Source organism: Centrocercus urophasianus, unplaced genomic scaffold, assembly GCF_019232065.1.
Source record: "Centrocercus urophasianus isolate 14NV4802_14NV808 unplaced genomic scaffold, USGS_Curo_1.0 seq_13, whole genome shotgun sequence".
Taxonomy (NCBI): domain Eukaryota; kingdom Metazoa; phylum Chordata; class Aves; order Galliformes; family Phasianidae; genus Centrocercus; species Centrocercus urophasianus.
The window spans coordinates 13,704,484-13,720,288 of record NW_024884475.1 but is presented as its reverse complement, the minus strand read 5'-3'; the positions used below and the strand labels follow the sequence as shown (position 1 = coordinate 13,720,288).

At 37.7% G+C, this 15,805-nt stretch overlaps 1 protein-coding gene across 2 annotated transcripts in view; it reads right to left on the bottom strand.

Annotated features, from left to right (window-relative positions):
* The window catches only part of CC2D2A (coiled-coil and C2 domain containing 2A), a 46,404-nt gene that overhangs the window by 15,955 nt on the left and 14,644 nt on the right, over nucleotides 1-15,805 (bottom strand). The window contains exons 12-20 of one of the 2 annotated variants that reach the window (XM_042812435.1): nucleotides 12,739-12,879; nucleotides 12,192-12,348; nucleotides 11,246-11,478; nucleotides 10,170-10,347; nucleotides 8,056-8,212; nucleotides 6,857-7,004; nucleotides 4,254-4,392; nucleotides 3,360-3,563; nucleotides 871-963 (exon numbers count right to left, since the gene is read on the bottom strand). In XM_042812435.1, coding sequence (XP_042668369.1) covers nucleotides 871-963; nucleotides 3,360-3,563; nucleotides 4,254-4,392; nucleotides 6,857-7,004; nucleotides 8,056-8,212; nucleotides 10,170-10,347; nucleotides 11,246-11,478; nucleotides 12,192-12,348; nucleotides 12,739-12,879 — 1,450 coding nt within the window. The remainder of the gene's footprint in view (nucleotides 1-870; nucleotides 964-3,359; nucleotides 3,564-4,253; nucleotides 4,393-6,856; nucleotides 7,005-8,055; nucleotides 8,213-10,169; nucleotides 10,348-11,245; nucleotides 11,479-12,191; nucleotides 12,349-12,738; nucleotides 12,880-15,805) is intronic. The other variant, XM_042812436.1, reaches the window with a different exon arrangement.

Here is a 15,805-nt window from a genome sequence, read left to right as displayed (position 1 = left end):
TGGTTTCAAATAGATGCTCAAAAATTCTTAGCTCCTTTCATTTCTGTGTTGAGCTAACAGAGTGAAGCAGAGGTGAAAGCATTCCCTCCTCTCTTAACAACTATGTAGAAGCAGGGTGAAGGAGTACTGCCTTTGGCCTTTTATTTCCTTCTACTAAGGCTAGTCAAGTCTTTACATACTGTTCTATTATAAGACTAGCTGCAGAAGGACAGTAACAAAAACTTCCAATACACATCTCCTTTCCTTTCTTTAGAAGTTCTCATTTAAGTTGCAAAACCATTCATTGTGCTGAGGTGGCAGTAAGACTGCATTTCAGACTGACACGAATTTCAGACCCAACACCAGCAATCTCATTTTCTAGCATATCTGACAGCATATATAAGCATACGACATCCAAGTGCTAATTTTAAAAAGACCACTTGCATTTATCTAAGTGACAAACAGAGGTATTACTACATGCTATTTAACTCCTGCTGTACTGCCATCCGGTGCACTGCATAACCATGCTTCAGTACACAAGGAAATATCACGCAAAGCACATGGGGCTGACACAGATGTGACAGCTCATTTAAAAATTATTTTTGATATTACCATACTGCATCTGGGTTTTAGCACTGACCTGGATGATTTAAACACTCTCCATTGTCTTTTATGATGAGATTCTTTTAGAAACTACTATTGCTAATAAGAATTTTTTTTTGTCCAACACCAAATCAACCTTAATATTAGTTTTGCTGGCTGGCTGGGACTTTATCTCCCTTTCTACACTGCCGCTGTCTGTTTTCAGCATTCCTGAACATTCAGCATCCAAATACAGCAGCAACACATAATTTAGAGAAATACCATGGATTTCTAATTTTTGCAGCTTACCTTTTGCAGATAGCTGGCAACAACAGCTCTGCGTGCATCCAGGTAATGCTTATTGTCAACCACATCCCTCTCGTGTAGTCTTTTCTCATATTCCTGAAATATTTACTACAGTTTGTGATTTGATAAATATCCAATGCTTTATTCAACACAACAAAAAAAGGTAAATATTTCATTAATATTCACGTGTGGATCAAAGTAAACAAAAACAGATGGCAGACATTTAAGGCTATTTTTAATGCTAATGTATACAGTAGCAGCACTGCACAACTTCTATGCATCGAGAAAAGAACTGCCTTAAGATTCATGTGCTTTAAGTCACTTGGAATAACTTGAAGATTTCCCTCCCTTGTTCTAAACCTGAACTTCCACCTGCTTTTGTAAGCTGAAATTCCATTTCAACCAGAAATGGTTCCTGCGACTGCAGCTGCAGTTGGATGAATTCTTTACAAATAGAAGAGACATGGGATTCCTGGAAAGTGACCTTTCATTTGAACTCTGGGAAATTTTTTGCTATGAAACAATTACTGAGCTATTTTCAATCTGCACTCAAAAAATAAAGAGATTCAACAGCATAATAAAATCTTCAGTTGTCGACAGTGAGAAAGTGAGGATTTTGATTTGCCTGAGGTTTGATCGAAGAGCCCAACTGATGGGCTGAGATGAACACTGATCCAGGGTTATGGTTACTGCGTGCTGCACCTCAAAACTACAATGAAAGCAATACTGACAAGCAACTTTTATTTGCAAATGTAGGAGAACATCTCATGAATTAAAAAGAAGCTAGAAGCACTCAGTTTCCAGGTAAAATACAGAGTCTTGAAGTCTAAGAGTGTCCCAGGATTGGTAGCTTCACAGCTGTCACAGATTGGTTTGGCTTTAGAGCCACAGATCCCAGCTGTCATACAGAAGCTACTGAGTGTAATTTACTTTCAGGACTGGCTCTGTTTTCTTTTCACCCTATCACTAGGTTCCTGAAGGAAGCAGTAATGGCTCCCCTCTTAGACTTGTTTGCTTAGGATTAGACAAACTCAGCAGGTTTGACTTGCCTCATGAGGAAGAGACTAACGGGCAATCCAGCATCTGCCCACAGCTAGGGCAGGGACAACTGCAAAGAAGACAGGATCAAATTCTTTTCTGTAGAACCAAGTAACACAACGAGGGAATACAGCCAGCATATACAACATCAAAGGCTGGAGATGGAGAAAAAAAACAAACAAAAAATCACTAGAAGGCTACTGCAGCACCAGAACAGGTGGACACACACGGGCTAGGGAATCTCCTACTTTTCAAGACTTGGCTAGCCAAACACATAGCTGACCTCACCTAGTCATGGCAACAGCCCCATCATGTGGAAAACAGGATGATGAACACCAGACAATGCTTTCCACAGTATTTCCAAAATTCTACAAGTTTTTATATTTCTTTGCCAAACAGCTAGTAAAAAAACTAGGAAAAACACCGCTTTAAAACTCAGTTTTGAAGATCACGTCATATAAAGTGAACTTGGCACAGGTGACCATGGGTTTAATTCACTCACTCTTAATGGGAAAAAAAAAACAAAACAACAAAGAAAGAATTTCTTAAATTGAAATGAACAAAGTCAATAAAAATCAACTGGAAGTCTTTATCAAAGGTGTACTGTGTTCTTAAATAGAAGGTAAAAAAACTAATATAAAATTTGAAAATGAGAAATGTTTGTAGAAAAGAAGCCAGATCTGACTGAATTACTAAAGCACATTTTAAAAAGATATAATCCAAAAGAAATGGAAGAAAGGAATTGTTCAAAGAAATTCATACAAGGTACAAAGGAACAGCTGCCAAAATTCAAGATGATGCTGATGCTGAGGAGGCAATGAACACATTAAATGCTATGTGGTCATACAGATTGCTAAAAAAAAAACAGAATGTGTGACTTAACAGTAATAGCGGAGCTGAGATTAAATATATCTGACGTACAAACCCAATACAAATGTATACAAGGCATGTGAGTAAGATAATTAACCCACCCTGTCCTTGCCTGTCTGTTAACTGGAAAAAACGTACCCAAAGAGAAGTAATTGCAACATAAACTGGAGTAAAACGTAAAAAGGTTTTAATACTCAGCATCACTGCTTGAGCCCCGTGAAGTGAAGAATAGTAAAGAACTAATAAGCATAAACCTGAACAACCTCTGTACTACCATTCTGTATTTGAAATCACCTTTAAAAGAAACTATTTTCTTTTTCAGTAGTTGCTTTGTTATATTCTCTTGCTTCCACAATATAGCTGTGCAACCATTTCCTTTGAAGGAAGCTTTCTTAATTAGATTAAAATAACACCGGAAAAAAACTGACAGAATATAATTCCCATTTTTTAAATGTCAGCAGAGCTGTACATTCTTTAAGGGCCTAACTGACTTGCAAGTCAAATATTAACATCAGAACTAGAAAAGAAAGAGGATGTTTTACTAGAGGTTGACATACTTGATACAGTCTCAGATAACAACTTACCTGGAAAAGTTTCTCACTGATTTCTCGTTCATGTAAAGGGACTTGCTTATAGTTTCGGAACTCTGCCACCTCCTCATTCCTGAGCTGCAAGAGTCGGAATCTCTTTGATCTATTAAATTCTTCATCAGAAACAAAGTTAAATTCTTGCTGCAACTGTTCCAGTCTGAAGAAATCAGGAATATTGGCCTCTCCACTACTAGCGATCTAAATCAGGCAAAAAGTTATTACTCCTTTTGTACAAAGGAAAAGAAGTCTGCTAAATAACTCTTGCAGAGTCTCACATGCATATTGCAAGAATGTTCTTGTTCTATGCAGAAGCAGTTAAGATGGATCAAATTGAGAACAAAACGTGCAATGTTTTAAAGCAGGCTTTTGTAGGGCAAAGAATGAGGACACAGAATACCCTTTGGAATGCTGTAAAATGCTATCTCCCCTCACATAAAACACTGAAGGGTAACAAAATTCTAACACAGCAGAGTGATCCAGGAAACTGTACTGAAAAGGTGATTCTTTTACACAACTTCAACTATATAAACACCTCTCCAATGTGATGTTTAGCAAAGTCTCAGCTTCTGCAATAAACTAAAATTTGTGCAGCCTTGACTGATGAGCAAATTCCTATTTAATACATACAAGTGCAGAAGAAATACTCCTGCACCTTAAAGAAAAAAAATGAAAATTTTATATTATATTTACATTTAGGCATGTAATTAATCAGCTTGCATATTCTCTAATATCTATTTTTCACCACTAGAAATCTACTGAACTAATGGATTAATGAATCATATTTTTAATATGCTTCTTAACATTGACACAAGTACATTCATCAGAAACTTAAACTAGAACTGGTGTTTCACAGCTCTATTACCCTACAGCTCTGAAAAAGCCACTTACCATAATCATCTGCATCAGAGCTGCGTTGTTTGGGTCATTTGGATCAAGTTTTGTTTCTGCTGCCCACTTAGCCAATTTCTTCATGTCAGTTAAGCCCGACGTGCCAATGGATGCAATAGCATCAAGATTTTTTAAAGCACTAAAAGACAACAGACAGAACTACTATTACATGATTCCACCTAAAACATTTAATAAGAAAAAATATATTTAAAGCAATCTTGGAAAAACAAAAACAAAACTAGTAAGAAACCCCTATAACCTGAAAATAAATTCCGTTACACAATTCTTAAACTATAAACCTCTCACTCAAGGAAATCTTGCTATCCACTCCCCTACCTGCTCATTTATGGTGCTATGCCATTTTTCACTTCAGCTGAAATGAAGTAATTCCTTCTGCCAGCACAGTGTAGAACAATTGACTGAAGTTAAATTAATTGTAAACAAAGCAAACAAAAATTAACAAAACACCAGAAAAAAAAACACAACCGCACAAAATCAACTCTTCAAACAGCTGTGATACAGAAGAAACATCTTTAAAACCTGCATAGGTTTTGTGGTTCTGCTTCCAAGACATGCAGATGCAAAAGTAAAGCTATGCAGCTGAGGAAATGGTGAACTACTAAGGAAAGTGAGGCAGAAAGATGCAGGAACTGCTAAAATGAACTTTGATACAAGCTTTCTCGCGGCAGAAAACTTTTACTCAGTTACAGCCTCATTTGAAACACTGAATTTGACTACATTTCCACAAATACAAAATGTTTCTGCACACTCTCCATGACTGAAGGTACTCAGTAATTCAAACACATCTACACTATCGCATGTTTCTAATTACTAGAAAGTAATACTTTCATGATTTCTGCGAGTGCACCCAACATACTGTGACAACCCATAGTTAAGGGAACTTCCCAGATTTATAGCCCCTGTCTACTCAGTGTCTAAAATCCCATCTTTGGTCTGTCTCCTGAACAGCATTTCTAGACAGAACCTGAACCTAATTCACCTTCCTGCCAGGTCTGGAACTGCTGCCACCCTGCTCTGCCTGCCACGTTCAGATCCTGTAGGGCCATGTGCTGCCTGGCACTGAGTGCACTGTGCTGGCTTGTTCTTGGCCTCTCGCTTGTACTCACCTACTTGTATTCACAGTAGTCAAGTGTGGGAGGTAGTCAGGAAGGCATCTGTACAAAGACTTGCATATCTACATGCTCATTAGCTGTATACCACAGAATGTGGATGGTGGCCTTGTTCTTGTTAGGGGTCCTTGCTTTCTACTTATCTAAGTATTCTATTTTTAAGAATGCTTTAATAACTTACAGATCATTCTCAAGCTTGGTCAGAACCAGCCAACATACCTAGCAGTTACTGCAGTAGCAGCTAAAGCAGCAACGTTAAGATTTTATCATTAGAGCATCTTGAACAAATATACACTGAATCACAATGGAGCTGAAAAGCCAGCAGGCAAAGACTAACTTGAGGCAGGAAAATCTTGCATCAGACTTTCACAGCAGACAGTGGAAAGTCACAGACTGTGTTCATTTCTAAAAGGTGATCCAAATAAGAGTGTTTTACACTGAACATCCCTCTAAATTTTCCCCATTTGCTACAGCGACAAACTACTGTAATTTTAGTCTGTCAAGTTTGAAGTCAGCCTTTGGAAATGCATCTTTATAGTTCTTACCTTATCTATTCTAGCCTCATTGAAGTCAGCAACTTATTTATCTGCTGAGCAGCCAATTATTCAAATGGCTGCAGCTTGAGTCAAAAATAGTATAAAAGTGATGCAAGTGCCATGGTCTAGCTTCTAAACAAAAAAATCTGGTAAAATCCAATCAGCTGGAAAAATTACTTTGTCAGTTTAGTAAGTATGATAAAATTCTTAATGCCTCACAGTGAAGTTACCTGAGCTCATTACAAAGCATACTTTATGATTTTATCAGAATTATACAAAAAAAAAATAGCAACAGTAAAATGTAAGTAAAATGGACAAGTAAACTACCACGTCCAACATGAAGCCACAGGGCAAATCAGAATGTTTTGAGTGGAGTAATATGTTAACATACTGATTTCTGCAGCTCAACACACTTCTGACGAGACAAAATTCATTGAAAAAATATCATATACAGATGTGACAACTTCCTAACTTCTTTCTTACTTAAAACTAATTTATTAACTTCTATTGTTTCCATACTACAGCTTTTATCATTAGTTGGAAAAACAGCATTTATAACACGTGTCCCAGAACCCACCCCAAATGCACTTTGTAGAAGAAAAAGGTGGAGCTTCCATTCTTTGCAAAAAACGATTACAGGAAAGTTCCTTACCAATATAAAGTAAAATCTGGACTACAGCTATGTCTTTGAGTACCATAAAAATGAATTTAATCAGCTTGTCTAACATTGCCTATAAGTAACAAAGTAAAGGACTTTAGTTAGAAATGTCATTTGTTTTACCAAAATGTGTAACATAAAACATCCGCAGGTGCAGAATAAAGTACTTAAACTGAAGGAAAAAAGCTATGACTATTCTTGACTATGAAAACCCTCTATTCCATGAAATAGTGGTTGTAACAGTTTTCCAGGCATCACTGAGAATCCTTATCGCATTACCTTGGAATTCCTGTGTTTTGCTGAGATACTGGAGGAATTAGGGGGATTCCTTTTTCTCCAACTGCCCAAGAAACACTAGTAGATACTTTCCCAGAAGTCATTAAAGTCATTTGGTTGCTACCATCAGCTTCAAATGAAAAGGATACATCTATTGAGGGAAAATCAAATAATATACTTATGTATGTTTATAGTATATCCGCAGCATATTTATCCATTCAAACAGTGTCTAGATAGTTTTAAAAATGCTTCCCAAAAATAAGTAATGAAATTACTCCTTCTGTATAAATGCACAGGTTACATGAAACAACGCAACTCCGCTGCAGGCTGTAGAGATGAACTCCAGTCTACAAAGGAAAAAGATTCCAGAAAGGCTTTCCATTACACCACAAAGAAACACTGGGTCTTGAAGGGTAAGGCAAAGCTTTTTTTCTTTTCCTTCACAGATGCATGCTATTTCACATTTCTGGTAATTTTCAGATTCAGTGTATGTATTTGTTTTATTAATGAGACAGAAATTCAGAGTCAAAAGAATTACGCATATCTGAAACGTCAGTCCTAGAGGCCTGTGGTACACAACTGTGTATGCAGCCATCACAGTTGATGACATTTACACACAAATGTGTTGTAAAAATTTTCCTTTCACAATGCTTTTCTTGACGAATTTTTAGTTGTTGTTCTGATCTATTTCTATGTGTATTTCATGGATAGTACCTTTATGTGTCAGTTACCCCACAATGCAGTTCAAACGTTACATAAACTAAAAGTTCTGCATGTTACGCTGTTCTTGTTCTCCTTTTTCCTACCTCTCCCTCATATTAATTTTCCATTTTGAAATCCCAATGGCCAAATGTTTTACAGGATGTCATTATACCACAGACTTCATCTGCACATACACTTATACAGTCAGTTCTTCAGTGCTTTGAAGTGTCAAAATTGCTGCAGCTATGCTGATTAATACCATATGCTTGCTCTGCACTGTCAGAGGCCTGACTACTTAAGTACTAAATAAACAATTAAAAAAAACCACACAACTTCTGAAGTTAGTAGAGCTTCTCTAATACTATAAGCCAAGTAATAAACACACACATTGATGTTAATTGAATTTACTCTGAAAATTATGCCAGCATGCTACTTCTACATGGTTTCAGCAAAATGAGCAGCACTGAAGTACTGAATTGAAGAAAAGTGATATTCCCTACCACTCCCAACTCCTTCATGGTCCAGCACCACACGCTGATTGCTGCTGAACTCTATCTCCTCCATGGGAGCACTGCCTGTCAGAACTGTTGTCTCAGGTACAGGTATGAAAACTTCGGCCAGCAAGGTGGTACTGCTCAGCCCCGTTGTTTCATAGATCTAGAAAAATCCATGGTGACAGACAAATAAATAAATGAATAAATTCTTCACAATGTTTTGGTAAGAAGTTGAAAGCTGAAGGAAGCAAAAACATTGTTAATTAATATAATCATGACCAAATACAAGTTTGAGCTTTACAGCTTTGGACAAAAGGCTTTGTAATAACTTAAGCATTAAATAATTTATTTGAAGCAACTAAATTTGTTCGCTTTTTAAAATATATAATTAGTAGACATTACAATTACCAACAGCTAACTCAGACTGAATTCTTAGTACTATATCCCCCTCACCTTTTTAACATACACGCATGGGAATCACAGAATGGTCTGGGTTGAAAAGGACCACAATGATCATCCAGTTTCAACCCCCCTGCTACGTGCAGGGTCACCAACCACCAGACCAGGCTTCCCAGAGCCACATCCAGCCTGGCCTTGAATGCCTGCAGGGATGGGGCATCCACAACCTCCTTGGGCAACCTGTTCCAGTGCCTCACCACCCTCTGTGTGAAAAACTTCCTCCTAATAACTAAAAAACCTAAACCTAATATCTAGAACCTAAACCTCCCCTGTCTCAGTTTAAAACCATTCCCCCTTGTCCTATCACTATTCACCCTTGAAAACAGCCGTTCCCCCTGCTGTTTACAGGCTGCCTTCAAGTACTGGAAGGCCACAATGAGGTCTCCCCATAGCCTTCTCTTCTCTAAGCTAAACAAGCTCAGTTCCCTCAACCTTTCCTCATAGGAGAGGTGCTCCAGCCCTCTGATCATCTTAGTGGCCCTCCTCTGGACCCACTTCAAGAGTTCCACATCCTTCCTGTACTGGGGGCCGCAGGCCTGGACGCAGTACTCTAGATGGGGCCTCACAATCACCTCCCTCTCCCTGCTGGCCACCCCTTTTTTAATGAAGCCTAGAACACAGTTGGCTTTCTGGGCTGCAAGCGCACACTGCTGGCTGATGTATGGCAAACTATGGGCTTTAAAGAGCATCACTGTACAACACGCATCTGCTTGGTATAAGGGATTCTGGCATCATGGATTCTGTCTCATGACAGACCAAGCAAGGCACACAGTTCAGTTCTGGCAGAACAGCAGGCTGCCTTGCTCTTTCCTGGCCAGTTTCAGATACGGAGGGCTCAAGAGCAATTTCTTAGTCCCTGTTTAAACGTTTTCAAATCAAAGCAGATGGTATTTCTCATGCCTCTTGTGCTGTGTGTTACACAAGTTGACAGGTGAGGGCTATACGCCCTCCTCCAAGCTGCCAGTAAGAAGGTACCTGACAAAAAAAGAAAGCAATCAACAGACTAATTCATTAATTCATACTTCTTATAAGAGGTAGAATTTTTTTGGTTGTGCTTTCATGGTTGTTTGTTTGGGTTATTTTATTTTTTTTTCTTTGGACTTCACTGCATTAAATTTGGTCAAGAGAGTAATAATGAAGTTACTCATACTGAGCTGTTCTTTTTTTTTCTTTCCCAATAAATGTTATGGTGTTTTTATGATGTGGATAAGAGTGTACTTAGAAGAATATTTTGGAAAGTTTACCTGCAATGCAGATCAGGTTTTCTAAAACAGCTGCTTTGCTAACACATTTAATCATGCCCCAATTACTAGCTTCCCCCAATGCAGCTCACAGTCACGTTATAGGCGTGTGTATACACAGTAACAGATATGTACTACACGTATTACTTTGAGAACAAATCTTTGTTGGTCACAACAGCCAGATCAAAAGTTTAAAACAAATTTAACAATAATAATAATAATAATAATAATAAATAATAATAATAATAAAATCTTAGTGCAAGTATCAGAAATGTGGCAGCAAAGCTGAAAATTCTGCTATTAGAAAAACAAAGAAAGGCTACAAAAGATGGATAATCTAGAGCAAAAGACAAGCATTACAGAAGGAACTGCACTTCATATTATCTTTTCAAAAAACACTATTATAAAATCATTACCCACCTGTAGCTTCAAACTCTCTGGCCAGTTGAATATTTGTAAATTGAAAATCTGTCCAAAGTGAACTCTGAAATCTGAACTTAGTGGTCGAGTAACAGTCCTTGACACTTCTTTGGAGTTGAAAAAGACTTTTATAAATGCCGAGCGTTTGTTTACATCTTCCCGTCGTAAAACCTCTGCCCTGTAAATGTGTCAAACGAGTGGTGAGAACAGCTTTAATAACATCTATACTTTTTATTTTTAATGAGAATCTGATGCCTCAATGGGAAATGGAAGTCAACTGCATGAAAATGGAATTCTTCTAAAAACATCACTGAGTTAAGATCTATAATTCAGCACTTTATGTTCTCATTAATTATTTAAAGCTTATTTAAAAACAAACAGGTAGAATATTAGATCCACAACCTCTACCTCCATATAATAGGAGATATTTAAGGAAACAGTCTCCTTGCTTCCTTCCACCAGGATACAGGATGTGCTATCACAGTGCATTAAGATTCTTAAAGTTTCAGTCACTAGGAACAGAACAGCCAAGCCCTACTCCCTGATGAGGCTATTTACTAAATTATGATGAAAAGAAACAGCTTTTAAATGACTTCAATTTGTCAGATGTACTGCCTGTGTAAATGCAGAGAGTAATACAAAAGAGTATTTATTTTATCCACAGTGAAATCTTTAGGTAACTACACGACATCTTTCTCTTCTCTGTTGGCTGCAGCACCTGCTATAAAGGAGTAGCCAGGAAGACTGGTAGTGTCCTAAGCAACCCACACTCTCATCTATAAGCACCACCACAAAACCACAGCCGATTTCTTTACATACACCACTGTCCTACAAAGGTGCTCAAGAAACATCAGAAGGTTCAAAGTGAATGTGTAGTTACGCATTCTCCAAGCCAGTATGTATAAGTTTACATCTGAGTTGAAAAACAATTAAGTTATATCAGCTTCAGAAGCAGAAGTTTTAATCATTAAGCTAAACAGAACGGCAAGCACACATTTTAGAAGTTGCAGAGGTAAGAATAAAATAAATAACAGTGGGTGATCACTGTAAGAAGTGTATTACAACATTTATCTTACCGAGGACACTGCTCACTTGGAGTTACGCTTCCTGACAAGACTAGTTCAGGAATTAAAGCAGGCTCTCCAGGTTTCCTTCTGAAGTTGTTAGCTTTTTCTCTAACCTGCTGCTCTATTTCCAGGCTATCGACCATTTTAGGGGGGATGGGTTTCATAAGTTCTTCACCAAGATCATAATCTTCTATTGATTCTTCTTCTTGAAGGTCTTTCCTCTTCTTTTTCTTTTTGGACTTCTGCATATAAAAATAATAATGTTCCACCTGTACTACTTTGATCAGTATAGCTTTTTTTCTCTCGCTTTCTTGATTCACAGCATGTGCTGAACAGGAAATAATGGTGTAATTTTATAGATCACTGCACAGAAAGAAGACTTCTTTTATTCTGTAGTACTGCTTCAGATTTGGAATTCAGCAATGCATTCCACTGATAGGCTTCAAGAACATGATGTGCTTCAAACAAAACACTTGCTTAATATTTAACATACACAGCAACTGTTCCTTGTATGCTTTGGTTAGCACCAGATATCTCTTTCAAAGTTACCATGTGTGCTCTCCTGGGAGTGAAGAAAGGTTACTCAAATAGCAGCTACAGTTCTTTGCGATGCATTGTCGGCACAGATGGACAAAGTGAATGCACTGCAGTAGTTAGTTCTTAGCTTAGCAGCACCTTAATGCAAAATGAGGCCCTCCCTCTACACCAGATACAAAAGCAAATGAGCAGAATACAATGCAGATACAGATTACCTGGATGTTCAGCCAATCTAAACCAACCACACCATGCAATTCACTAGCATGTTCTACATAGACAGGATATATCCAAATACATCAGAAAATGTAGTCATGCCTATTCTCTGACTTTTCTCTGTATTACAAGGATAAGCTTTGAATATACTTAGTAATAATCTAATTTTTGTGAAGCAATGATGTCAACAATGATTTAAACAAACCTGTGCCTTCTTCCAGGACTTCCACTCTTGTAGATCAGTTTTATACTCCTCCATTTTCTTTTCATATTCTTCCATGTATTCTTCCTGTAATTCACTTATCTCAGCCTGAATTTCTGCTTCATATGCTTTCTCATCAGATCTGTGATCAACTTCTTCCCTTCAAAGCAGTTGCATAAACATGATGTATAAATTAATGTAAACACTGCATAAAAGATTATCACATACATAGCATAAGTCCACTTCTCCATGAATTAATTCTATTAAATCAAAAGCACGGCATGTTAACAAGTACTAGCACAGTCTACAAGAGTTGACAGCAGACAGCTACCATCCAAAATGAATTTAATGACTTTTTCTTTACTTGTTAGACCTTAGAAGTTTCACTTGTTACAGTCATTACATTCCTCCCTACTCCAAGGCTGGCAAGCCCAACCAGTGACAGACTACTCAAATCCTTACTTTTGCATCCTTCACATCCCAAAACAGCTCATCTCACTGAAAGCTCACTGCTGGCAAATGAAATACAAAGAATGTTATCAAAACATACTTCCTCAAACAAAGCTTCATGGGTGTGTTAGTGAACTTCTGAAATTCACGGAGGGATTTCACTTCTTTCCAAACTTTTACAATACTTTTAAGCAACATTCTATCTTTTTCTTGTTCAGCATCACGAAGTCTTCTGGTTTGCCTAGAAATATACAAACATATGTACAAAATCAGACTTATATAACTCAGTGGAACAATACAGTGAAAAGCTTAGATACCAAAAGCCAATTGATGTGGTTTTCAATGTGATTGATGGCTGCAGTAGTTTAAATCCAAGGCACATGAAAACCAGATGAACTTAAAGATGACAGGATTTGGTTTCCTTCACTATCAATACTCTAGGCTCTAGTCTCATGAACTTTGGACAAGCTGATTTCAATTACAGTTCATTCTCTAGAGGCTTCTAAGTCTTCTGAAATGCTTATTACAGCTGTATATCATTAAAAGCATCTTAAAGTCAGTGCCTGTAAACAACAGCCCAGGAAACCAATGCTGCTGCTATGAAGTAATACGTATTAGAATCATACATTACAAAATATGTTTTATACTTAACTTGCTTCTAGTTCCACTAAAAAACACTCATAAATATGAAGTAATGTGGTAATGTATGAAGTAACCCAAGTAGCTCTACAAGACTCTTCACACAAACAAAAATTAAGAGGGCTCTTTTGCCTCAGACTTGGTATTTCAACATTTCCACCCTCCAAAACGTTTGCAGAACAGATATTCATTAGCACCTTTAATGATGAACACAGTCTGATGTCAAGAACAACAACAGACTTTTTCCAGTACTATTCTGATAGCTAAACATGCCCAGTACCAGTCATGTGGGGTAAAAGAAAGAAAATAAGATGTCAGCTACAACATTATCACTTGTAATACTTGGAGAGCATGGAAGAAAGGGAGTCTGAGTTACAGCTCAGAGAAGTAACACAGAACACATTATTTAAAAGCACAAGCAGAGGTAGCAAAAACAGTAAACAGAAGTTGAAATAAACAGACTTTTTGGAAAGTAAGATGAGCAACTCCTTAATTTCATTAGCTAGCAGTTACTACTTATCCACGTAGCTTGAAATCCCTTTCTTTTCTGTTCTACAAAATGAAGCCAGAAGACAAGAAGACGCTTAAAGACAGCAGGAACACAGCGGTCAGTAATTATGCCTATGTAATTTATTCTACGTGGAAAGCAGGACCTTTCAGTAGAGAATCCCCTCTTCTGAAATACATCAGCCAGAAGAGCAGGAAACCTTCAATATGAAGCATATAATGATTTCCTCTTCATCAAATGGAAATAGAAGGGCTGAAATTGCTCATTTGCAAAGCTTTTCTGCACTTAGATGACACTCCTTGCTCAAATCAACGGAAAACTACAGCTCTGATGTTTAGACAGTGAAGAGAACACAGCAATTACGTTATTAGTGGGTGGAGGAAGTATTATAAAGATTATTTTCCGTGCTACACTCTCTTCACATCTGCAGTTTTTCAAGAGTACGCCACACTGATCTTCAGGGAAATGAAATCCTAAAGCTAAGACAAAGCAGATCAGATGTTTTTACCTACATACATGCTGCCAGTTAGGTGAAGAAGCAGGACAGTAACAATGCTGAGCCTACCTGAGCCTCATGTGTAACATCTTCCAACAGAGCTGTTGCCAAGAGGAATTATAGATATGAAAGCCCAAGAGTAACCCCAGCCAAGCTCATCTCTCACTACTTTCACAACACTGATCTCATTGATTTCAGTCAAGTTTCTCCTGATTCATAATACTGTGACATTAAGCTAAATCGAGAGCTAAAGCAAGCACACAAGAGCTAGAAAATCTTAAGATATCCAGAAGGAATTCTCTAATTGGAATTAACAACCAAACAAGGCTCAGGGTTGGTGCCCAGAATACAAGAGCCACCCTTTCATAGTGAGCCCTCTTATTTCTAAACTGCTTTCCCTGATGAGACCTCCTGTCTCTAAGGTATTGCATGGCAACTACACACCTATTGCTCCTATCAGACATGTTGAAATACTAATTAAATTTTTTTTTTTAAATGGGAAACTTTGTCCTTCAGTATGAACAATATAGTATAAATATACTCCAGTATGTCCTGCACAGATAACAATACATGGCAAGTCAGCATACATAAAGGATAAGAATATGAAGAAGCAACTCCCAAACTAAGAGTAGTGTGGATGTGTAAGTATAAGATGGTGAATGTTCCACGACCCATAGCAGAACTGTGATTCAAAAAAGAATGTGAATTTTAATTTAAATTGTATTATAAACTTTACTTATGTGATCCACTATAACATTTTGGACTTGGTGTTTTTTTTGTTTGTTTGTTTTTTAAATTGTTATTGCCCAGTTTCACACTTTTGATAAACTTTCAGATTCCAGAAGTAACACCCCCTATTCTACTGTGCTGGCCCATGATGTCAGAGGTGGATGTGGGGTGGTAGCAGTTGACCCTTCCCACCAATACTCCATTTTGTTGCTGTGTGACAGATGGCAGCAGAGGGGCAGTTTGACAAAAGGGCCCCTGACATGAAAGTGCAGATGAAGCAAAGGCTCTTGGAACTCAATTCCTCCATGGACAAACAAACCTGTTGACACTCACTGACACTTGCTGAACGTTTATGGAGACCAAACAGTGGATGTGAGCACAGTGTGGCAGTAGGTATGTTTCAGCAGTGGTGACAGCAACATGAAAGACAAGCCACATTCCAGACAGCCATGCACAGCAGTCACACCTCTTCACAAGATGAAGAGCACCTTGATCAGCTCATCCATACAAATTGACTATGTTGAAAAATAGCATTTTGTAGCAGAGAATTTTCTTTCTCAGAGTGCTATTGTGTTCTTCGTATGTTTTAGGTTCCAAGGAAATAAATAGGAAGCATTACTTCCAGAGCGACCTACGTACTAGTAAAAAAAAGGCTGCTCAGCTTAGATTTCCAAAATAATTTAGTTTTTATCATGCTGCTTATACTTACGGCTCACTAGCTGCCAAAATAAATACTAACTTTCACTACCAAGCCAAAAACTGGAAGATACTTTTGCTATCCAGTTACTGTCCAAG